The 10,306-nt window shown below is 42.5% G+C and overlaps 1 protein-coding gene across 1 annotated transcript; it reads right to left on the bottom strand.

Annotated features, from left to right (window-relative positions):
* Window positions 1-603: 603 nt before the first annotated feature.
* Window positions 604-8,409, bottom strand: COMMD8 (COMM domain containing 8). The gene is made up of 5 exons (XM_066632355.1): window positions 8,229-8,409; window positions 5,179-5,334; window positions 4,643-4,795; window positions 2,258-2,413; window positions 604-1,735 (listed from the first exon to the last, which is right to left on the bottom strand). The coding sequence occupies exons 1-5, from the start codon at window positions 8,268-8,270 to the stop codon at window positions 1,715-1,717; spliced, it is 528 nt and encodes a 175-aa protein (XP_066488452.1). The 5' UTR covers window positions 8,271-8,409; the 3' UTR covers window positions 604-1,714.
* Window positions 8,410-10,306: the final 1,897 nt, after the last annotated feature.

Below are 10,306 nucleotides of genomic sequence, written 5' to 3'. Positions count from 1 at the left end.
CACCATTTTGCAGCAGTGTAAATGCATACAATGAGTACTAGTGAATTTGTAACTCCTTTTCTTTCCATCTCCAACATTAAAACATTAAAAAGAAGAGTATGTTAATAAAAACCAACTTACAAAACGTGTGGCATTTCCTTCTTAGCCAGATGCATTCATGCGCTAACAAAAAAGAGCTGCTGCAGGGCTTGCGACAGAATATTATCACCACCACAAACGCAGCATAGAGGTCATGCTGTTAAGGCCTCAATGGCTGCCCACCACCACCACCACAGGAGGCAGTGCACATCCTGTTGGCATGGCCGCAACAATGTTGGAAAGTTGGATAGGACTGGGCCCTAAGAGTTGCTGCCAAGCATATATAGGATTATATTGTTAATTACAAGCCACTTGCCCTTTATTGTAATATGTGCTTTATGGATCTCTTTTTCGTCTCCTTCTACACTCTCCTCTCCTTCCCATACCTCTTATGATTTGAGTACATGATCAAACATCTAATTTAAACAGAAAAAATGTGCACATCTTTGCAGGGACGAAAATGAAAACCATGTGTCCAGCAAGACACAAAAGCAAGAAATTCAGATCAACCGCACAACACAAAGGTTTGCTTGGATAGGTGCTTTGAATATTTTTTCCATGTTTTTAGAGTTATACAGATATATAATACAAACTCAAAGTATCTATGATTTGCTATATACAAGATTCTCTACAAGAAATTAGATATATTGCTAGACTGTACTCATGAGGTACACAAAAGTTAGTCATGAAATCTAATGATTCAAAACAACAATTTTTGTTGCCTTTTGGTAGTTCACAAAATAATCTAATATTCAAAAAATCAAAACAATACTTTTCTTGTTGAAATAAAAATTATTAGCCAACTTCACGTAGTGATAGAAAGAAATGCAGAGAGATGGACTGCAAGACTGAGCTTGGTGAAATGCTTAAAACAATCTAATAGTGATAGTAGAATGCACTTATAGAGTATCAGTAACATAGTCAAAAATCCTATGCACAGTGAGGCTGCTTAAATCTTACTTATTTCAGGTCTACAGCCATGAATTTTCATTAAAATCAAACAGTAAGTTTGTCAACTTCAGATTTCACAACCATGTTTATGCTCCCAAATAATTTTTTCCCCACAAGTGGAGGTCCACTCTTGCAGACAAAACTCTATAAGCACTCTGAAGACTAGCATATTCAATCCGACACATGTAATTGTGGATGCATTCCACTTCAGACAAAACCTCAACATTGACATAGACCTTTCCGATGCAGTTCTGAAACTTCAGCATCTTAAGAAACAAACACAACAGAACATTTTGACTATTTGTATGAAACTGCTTTCTAGGGCTGATCTCCAGTATTTGGAGGAATGTTCATTAAGTTATGAGATAGCTATTTACTCCTTTACTAGCAATACAACACAAAGTTCAGCATATCTTCAAAATCTTCAATGAACTTTTTGACACGCTGTTAAAAGCTTCTCCTGAAAACAGTAGCAGTCAAAGTTATGTTCCTTTCACCATTTCCACAAGTTAGTTCTATTGTCCTTTACTGAACAAATATTGAACAAATAAGTGTTTGACTCTTAGTAAGTTTATTATAAAGTCCTTTGACTCCCATCATCTTTGTGCGCTGACCTCATAATTTACTTTTTTTGTAGAATATCTGTCATTTTCTCATCTCTGAAAGGCATGACTGCTAATTGAGATCATTTCAGTTGCTGGACAACCTGCAAAAAAAAAAAAGAAAAAGTCTAGACAAAACCATCTCAAAGATCACTTCTGACCAACAGCAGAATAACCTTAAGTCATCCAAAGTACCTTAATATTTTAAAACAAGATAATGTCAGGGACAGGATGGTTCAATTAACAAGTCCTCCCATCACTTCCACATTAAGGCTACAGTTCTGTGCACACTTTCCCAAGAATAAGCCTCATTAAACACAGTGGAACTTATTTCTGAATAAAAATGTACATAATTTTGCTATAAGTAACCCAGCTCCTCTCTGAAGCATCTGTTGGTCTCTGTACTCCAAATGACACATTTGAAGTCAAAGATTATCCACATACATGACTTACAGAATTTTCTTCCAGCCCCAGATAAGCTTCCTATCATACAGTGACTTATCAATGCATCATACTGCTAAGTAAAAACCAGGAAGCACTCTCTATATACAGGATTCTATTGCTCAATTCATCAGGGAAAACACTTTTCATCTATTTCAGAGGGTTTTCTTTTATGGAACACACACCTTATTAGCTGCTTCCAATGCATTTATTAAGTTCTGTAGCTCCTCCTTATTCATCTCTACGGACAACAGTTTGATGTCACCATTCTCCGACACATCCAGATCAAGGTTTAGAAGTGGCATCTGCAGCATGGAAAGCTTATCACTGGAGAGGGCAAGCTGTATGTGAGAACAAAATGCATTTAATTTAGATTAGGCATGATGGTTCCTTTACATCACAGTGAATGAAAATGGATTTGCCAAATATTCAATGGCAGCGCTAATAAATGAGTTGACATTTCAAGTTTGTTCAGTCACTGTTATGAGCAAATTTCCATTAAAAAAAAATGAGCCAGCATATGCTTCTATGGATTTCCAACTCAACTGTAGATATTTTTAGAGTTTGAATACAAACATGACAATTTTGCAAAATATTTGATATATTTGCTGGGGCTGTAGTTCATATACAGAGCAGGGGTGTCGAACAAAAGGCCTGTGGGTTGGATGCAGCACCCCTGAACTGGGCATATACTTCGCATGCAGAAGGTTCCAGGTTTAACCCCTTCCTCCCCAGCATCTCCAGGTAGTGCTGTAAAAACTCTAGTGAGACATTGTCAGTCCCTGTAGACACTAAACTGGATAAACCAATGACGAGACACAGCAGCTTCATATGTTTCATTACATGTTTTAAGGTTGAAGAGAAGGGCTGGCAGCTGACTGCCGGCAATCCTATGCAATAATTCCATTGAACTCAAGGGTCTTACTTCCAAGTCGACATGCACAAGATTCAGTTGCACAATGTCTAGCTACTTGGGTGCTATGAGTTTTCCTCTTGCTTATTGAGTTAACCATACAAAAGCATTAACCCAATACAGTACTGGCCTCAAAACTGCTCTCTAGGAAGTAGCAGCTAACCTTCCCAAAGGCACAATGCACAGTGCTTTCAAGAAATTATCTTCTACAGATGACAAATGACAAACACTCTATTGGCACACCCCCAAGATAAGAGAACTGCAAATCAGGCAGGTGAATAAATTATCCTTGAACATAAAGAAAAGCAGCTAGTTCATTCCAAAAAAGTGAAAAGTCGTAAGTGGTTGCAGAGAGAGGCTCAATGTCAGATTGAATGTTAGCATTACACAAAACATCTAAAACTTCTGCTAAGACAGAAAGCTATTCAGAACACATTTGCATCACAATCAGGCTGCTAAAAGTTCATTAGAAGAGCAAACTCTTTTAAGCACACAAGTTATGAATGCTCTGCAAATTACTGACAGTAGCACTCACTCATTAAAGTGGTTGAACTCCTATAGTTGATTTCACTTGGGATATTTGTGCCTGGATTTTATAAACAAGTCTTTACACTCTCACATAACACCAGAACCAGGGGACATTCACTAAAATTGAGTGTTAAGAGAGTTAGGACAGAGAAAAGAAAATATTTCTTTACTCAGTGCGTGGTTGGTCTGTGGAACTCATAGTGGAAATGGAAAAGGTGCAAAAGAGAGCGACTAAGATGATTACGGGGCTGGGGCACCTTCCTTATGAGGAAAGGCTACAGCGTTTGGGCCTCTTCAGTCTAGAAAAGAGGCGCCTGAGGGGGGACATGATTGAGACAAACAAAATTATGCAGGGGATGGACAGAGTGGATAGGGAGATGCTCTTTACACTCTCACATAATACCAGAACCAGGGGACATCCACTAAAATTGAGTGTTGGGCTGGTTAGGACAGACAAAAGAAAATATTTCTTTACTCAGCGTGTGGTCGGTCTGTGGAACTCCTTGCCACAGGATGTGGTGCTGGCGTCTAGCATAGACGCCTTTAAAAGGGGATTGGACAAGTTTCTGGAGGAAAAACCTATTATGGGGTACAAGCCATGATGTGTATGCGCAACCTCCTGATTTTAGAAATGTGTTATGTCAGAATGCCAGATGCAAGGGAGGGCACCAGGATGAGGTCTCTTGTTATCTGGTGTGCTCCCTGGGGCATTTGGTGGGCTGCTGTGAGATACAGGAAGCTGGACTAGATGGGCCTATGGCCTGATCTAGTGGGGCTGTTCTTATGTTCTTATGAACTCCTTGTCACAAGATGTGGTGACAGCATCTGGCCTGGATGCCTTCAAAAGGGGATTGGACAAGTTTCTAGAGGAAAAATCCATTATGGGTTACAAGCCATGAAGTGTATGCGCAACCTCCTGATTTTAGAAATAGGCTATGTCTGAATGCCAGATGCAAGGCAGGGCACCAGGATGAGGTCTCGTTATCTAGTGTGCTCCCTGGGGCATTTGGTGGGGCCACTGTGAGATACAGGAAGCTGGACTAGATGGGCCTATGGCCTGATCCAGTGGGGCTGTTTCTGGCCTGCATAATTTAGATATTCAGATACAGTTAAGAACATACTGCCAAACCTTCAGTTGCCAGTCAAAATCCAGTAGCTGTGCAGAACAGATGGCATTTGTTCTTTCAATCAGGGAGTGCCTGATATCCAGCTTTCTGCCTTTCAGGCAAGTCAGTACTGCTGTTTGAGAGTCAGAGTTTAGCTCGCCCAACTGCAGAAGAGCCTACAAATGAGACACGGGAATTATGCAGCTTTTCAAAAGTTGACTTGTTTACAAGAAAAAAAATGGGAGTTTAAATTGGTACGCTAGACATTTTCTATAACTTGCTTTAATAGAGAGTTATTTATTGCATCTAATTCTGCAAGCCTTGCAGTAAATATTTGTTGATGCATGAAGACTTGCTCATTACTTTTCAGGTAAGTTGTTGCTGTTACATTTAGGCTGAAATCCTATACACACTTTCCTGGGAGTAAGTCCCATAGAACACAATAGGGCTTACTTCCGAGTACACTAGCCTAGGACTGTGCCCTTTGTGACCTCAGCCTAAAACAGCAAAAATATGAACTTTCATTACAAAGTCCCAACTGTTTATCAAACATTTGTACCTCTTCATCAGTAAGATCTTTGCCAACCGTGGCTTTGAAATAAGTTGCCGCTTGTTCTAGAACCTCCATCCATTCTGTTAAATTCCAAACAGTGTTATAGTCTTGGTATCGAGGGTATGCACGGCCACACATGCCATCAACTACTTTGTGAAGGAACTGGAAGAAATCAGTAGAAACAAACTTCAAGGTACTATTGGTTCCATCTAGTCAAGTGCTGTAAGTAACTTCTAGGATCACTTCATTTAGCATCAGTACAGAAGAATGCTACAGCAGGATAATGAACAATTACAAACATTTTATTAAGCTAGTTTGCAGTCACAAGTTCTGAAAGTAAAAAAACACACCACATAAATCCAGGTTATTAATAGATGGACATTATCGACAAAAGGATGTTTTATATAGAGCCAAGATTATTATTATTATTATTAGCAGTATTTATATACCGCTTTTCAACTAAAAGTTCACAAAGCGGTTTACAGAGAAAAATCAAACTAAATGGCTCCCTGTCCCAAAAGGGCTCACAATCTAAAAAAGATGCAAAAGAATACCAGCAGACAGCCACTAGAACAGACAGTGCTGGGGTGAGGTGGGCCAGTTACTCTCCCCCTGCTAAAAAAAGGAGCACCCACTTGAAAAAGTGCCTCTTACCCAATTAGATTACAAACTACCTTGTAATCTTGTAAGATTACAAGCTACCCTTGTTCAAGAAAGCTCTTCCAAAAGTCAATACAAAAAGTTGCTTAACATAAGAGTCACATACAATAAACTTTGATGTCTGAGAGCCACAAGAGAGATATTTGAGATACTTAAGCATTTATTTGCAATACTTAAGCATTTTATTTCTTATGTATATTTACTCACCATGTACATTAGACTTACGTTTTAATACAGTGGACTCTCTATACCCAGTAAATAATTAGAAAGCATGAAAATTTCTTATTTACCTTTTATATTAATTGTGATGCTAAAAGAAGCTCAACCAACATATTTCCGCACATTATATGTCACAAGCCATGGTTCGGCCACCCCTGGAATATAGAATATTTTATTTTCTGAAAAAACTGAAGTTCAACCTGGGTGGTGGTGGGGAAAGATAGTTTTTTTTCCCCTGAAACTTTTCTCATGCTCTCGCATCTCTTTTCACTCCCTGTGCCAGCACTGTTTCCCCAAACTGATTCAGCTTTAAACTAAAAAAAGGGCAACAGCAGCTAATCCTAGAACAGCTATGTTCAACCATAACACATTGGTGTGCTGAGAATGGTCTGCAGGTGTGCCATGGAAGTTTAGGAGAGGGTCATTTATTAGTAGGGTCACTGGGGGATATGAGCCCCTGGCTGCCAGTGCAGTGAGCCTTGTCAATGGACTAAAACTTCATGGTGTGCGTTGGCAATTTGAGTGCCTGGTCAGTGTGCCATGAGATGAAAAAGGTTGAAAATTGCTATCCTAGAATCTCTTCGGGTTTGGCCCTTTACGAGAATGATGAATTATTACTACAATATTTATTTCCCCTGTGCTACAAATTAGTAGTCCTGTCCCCAAATCGGACACAATCTTAATAGGAAAAAATGATGTGCAAGTTTAAAAAGCCAACAAACTAATATATAGCATTAAAAACCGAATTTCCCTCTTCTGTCTCAGAGCTGTTGGTGTTTCATTGGCCACTGGGAGCAGAGAGGGGCACAGCAGGGAAGCAAGGACAGCAGGGAATCAGGACAAGGAGCTGCCCAACTACTATATTATTAAAAATGTATATATTTCCTATAAATTGACCAGCCCACCATAAAAGCAAGACTATGGGATGCAGCCCTGGAGAGCTGCAGGTTTTTGAAGCCCTGCTTTAGAAGCATTCGCCTGGGTTGGAAACAGAAAGCTGCTGCACTAGAAATGGATCAGGATCCAATCTAGCAAGCTAATTTCTTATACAATATACCAGTGTTTCTCAACACTGTACCACTTTGTCCTCCACTGTACCACTTCACAAAATTCACCTATTCAATGTACCACCAAAAGTAACTGGCAAGGACATCATCACCAGTTACTTCTGGGTTGGGAGGCCAGAAGTACAAGAGGACAAACACCAGTAAGGGTTTTTCAAGTGTAGAAAAGCATGCTTTGGAACCTCCTACCACTGTTTGTTGTGTTCCTTGGGCAGCAGGTATCCCACGAGTACCACCAGGCACCACCTCAAGTACCACTGGTGGAACCCATACAAATGGTTGAGAAACACTGCAGTATACAGTTCTTAGCCACTGAAATGGCCCAGGTTGGAGGTGGCAGATTTGCCTCTCTGTCTCAAAGTCAGGTGGAAGGAACTGAAAGCCCAATCCCATGCATGTCTACTCACAAATAAGTCATATAGTCAATGGGGCTTACTCCCAGGAAAGTGTGGATTGGAGTGCAGCCTCACAGCCCAATCCCATGCATGTCTAGTCAGAGGCATGTGCCATTAGAGTCAATGGGGCTTACTCCTGATTTTAGAAATGGGCTATGTCAGAATGCCAATGCAAGGGAGGGCAACAGGATGCAGGTCTCTTGTTATCTGGTGTGCTCCCTGGAGCATTTGGTGGGGCCACTGTGAGATACAGGAAGCTGGACTAGATGGGCCTATGGCCTGATCCAGTGGGGCTGTTCTTATGTTCTTACTCCCAGGAAAGTGTGGATAGGACTGCAGCCTCACAGCCCAATGCCATGCATGTCTACTCAGAAGTATGTGCCATTAGAGTCAATGGGACTTACTCCCAGGCAAGACATCCTATGCATGTCTACTCAGAAGTATGTGCCATTAGAGTCAATGGGGCTTACTCCCAGGCAAGTGTGGATAGGAGTGCAGCCTGAACCCACACTCCTATCCACACTTACCTAGGAGTAAGCCCCATTGAGTATAATGGCACTTACCTCTGAGTAGCCATGCCTAGGACTGTGCTCTGCATGCCCTGCCCTTGCACAACAGGGGAGCTTTCTCAAATGAAAGCCCCCACCCCTTCCTTCCCACCCCCTTGCAAAGCTGCCTGCGCAGGCTTGCAAAGCCCTCCTTCCCTCCCCTTGCTCACCTTCAACGCTCCATCGCCAGGTAACTTTTGCAACAGCTTCATGATTCCACCACACCGCGCATGCGCGTCAGGACCCACTGCCCATCAGTACGGCGGGAGGCGAGCCACAACGGGGGAACAGCGAACGCAGACCCTCCGCCCTATCCAGCATCCGGAGACAGACACTTCCGCCTTGGCAGTCTTCCTCCCTCCACAAGAGTGCAGGAGGGCAAGGCGCATGCGCAGTACTTAAAACGGTGGTTTGGGGCTCCTCCTTCCCCGTGTAGCCCTGGCTTTAAAGCCAGAGGAGTGTCAAAAGAGTGTCAAAGCTCTGTGTATATGTACATAGTACCAACACACACACCTGCCTGCCTGCCCCCCCCCCCGTTTGTAGACCAGGTCCAAATCCCCCACTCAGCCATGAAGCTTCCTGGGTGATCTTGGGCCACTCACTATCTCTCAGCCTCACCTACCTCACAGGTTGTTGTGAGGACAAAAGGAGGGAAGCAAGGAACCATGAACACCACCCTGAGCTCTGTGGATGAAGGGAGCCCCCTATCTACCTCACAGGGTTGTTGTGAGGACAAAAGGAGGGGAGGAACTATGTCCACCAACCTGAGCTCCTTGGAGGAAGGAAGCATCCCATCTACCTCACAGGGTTGTTGTGAGGACAAAAGAAGGGAGGAACTTTGTCCACCACTCTGAACTCTGTGGATGAAGGAAGCCTCCTATCTACCTCACAGGGTTGTTGTGGGGACAAAAGGAGGGGAGGAGCTGTGTAAACCACCCTGAGCTCCTTGGAGGAAGGAAGCCTCCTGTCTCCTATCCATATAAGACCACCAGGAAAAATATAAGAGCCTGCTTGGACTGGGTAGACACTTTACTTTTGAAGTGAGGTGAGTGTAGCAAACAGCAGGGATTTCTAGTCGCATGGAAGAACCTGGGAAGGACTCATCCTCACTGCTGAACACCACAATCCTATGCATACTTACTCAGAAGTAAGTCATAGTGATTTCAGCGGAACAAAGGCTGCAATCCCATCTTACCAGGAAGTAAACCCCCATTGATTATAATAGGACTTACTCCTGAGTAGCCATGCATAGGATTGGGCTCTTAGGCTGCAATCCTATACATACTTTCCTGGGACCCATTGAACACAATGGAACCTACTTCTGAGTAGACATGCATAGGGTAGTGCTGTTACTCTCTTTTGCATAGGATTGCAGGGGGAAAATTTGGGGGGGTGGTTGGTAAAGAGGGGAAATTTGGGTGTATGTGTGTGTTGGCAAAGAGGGGAGGGCATCTATGGGTATTTGCATGCAGTAAGTAAAAGATACCTTTGCACTGAGCTTAAAATGGGATGAAAGGAAAAAGTCAGTGAAATAAAACAAGTGGCAGCAAAACAATCACACAAAAAAGACCTTAGGCAGGCAGCAAACTTAAAAGATACATTGCTCTGCAAGTGCTGTGGGGGACAGGACATAAGTGCTTGGGGGGACTCACCTAAAGAATTGGCCAGGGTGGGCAGAAGCAGGATCCTAGGGAGAGGAGATGGTGAATGCAATTTGCTCTTGCACCCCTTCTTGGCTACTTCCTCTCCACTCCAACAGGGAAGGGAGACGGGCTTGCAGTACAGTAGCTGCTTGGCACAGAGGCTATGAGAACCCCCAAGGTACAGTTGTCATCTGAGTGATTTCTGGGCACCTTGTTTTGGGAGAATGCGCTTCTGTGATGCGCTCAGTGGGACAACTAGTAAAAGGAGCCCTTTCAAGCTCCTTTTTCCTTTGTGCTGCATATGATTGGCTTGGAGTTCTTGTTTGTTTTCCTTCAACATCTTTAAATGTTAAATTTAATTTAATGTTACATTTTTAATGTTAAAGCGTTTAACAACTGCTGCGGTCTGCCAGAAATCCAAGCACTCAATCAGATTGCATGGCTTTTCCTTCAATTGTTCACTAGATTGTGGTTATATTTTATTTATTGTTCATCAACCTGTTATGGGGGGGGGGAAATCTTGAGACCAGCCTGTTGGGCAGCGCAATCCTAAACCCAGCAGCACCCAAAGCTCCAGCGGCACTGAAATGGCTACTGCTAGATCC

Source organism: Tiliqua scincoides, chromosome 6, assembly GCF_035046505.1.
Source record: "Tiliqua scincoides isolate rTilSci1 chromosome 6, rTilSci1.hap2, whole genome shotgun sequence".
Taxonomy (NCBI): Eukaryota; Metazoa; Chordata; class Lepidosauria; order Squamata; family Scincidae; genus Tiliqua; species Tiliqua scincoides.
Note: the sequence above shows the minus strand (reverse complement) of the source record. Positions and strands in the feature narration are given on the sequence as shown.

Excerpts from the sequence above, each read along its gene's own strand:
- COMMD8 (XM_066632355.1), bottom strand. The coding sequence starts at position 8,270 with ATGAAGCTGTTGCAAAAGTTACCTGGCGATGGAGCGTTGAAG. Across the intron at positions 5,335-8,228 it reads CTGGCGATGGAGCGTTGAAG|TTCCTTCACAAAGTAGTTGA; the intron begins GTGAGCAAGGGG and ends GATTTCTTCCAG. Across the intron at positions 4,796-5,178 it reads AAGATCTTACTGATGAAGAG|GCTCTTCTGCAGTTGGGCGA; the intron begins GTACAAATGTTT and ends TCTCATTTGTAG.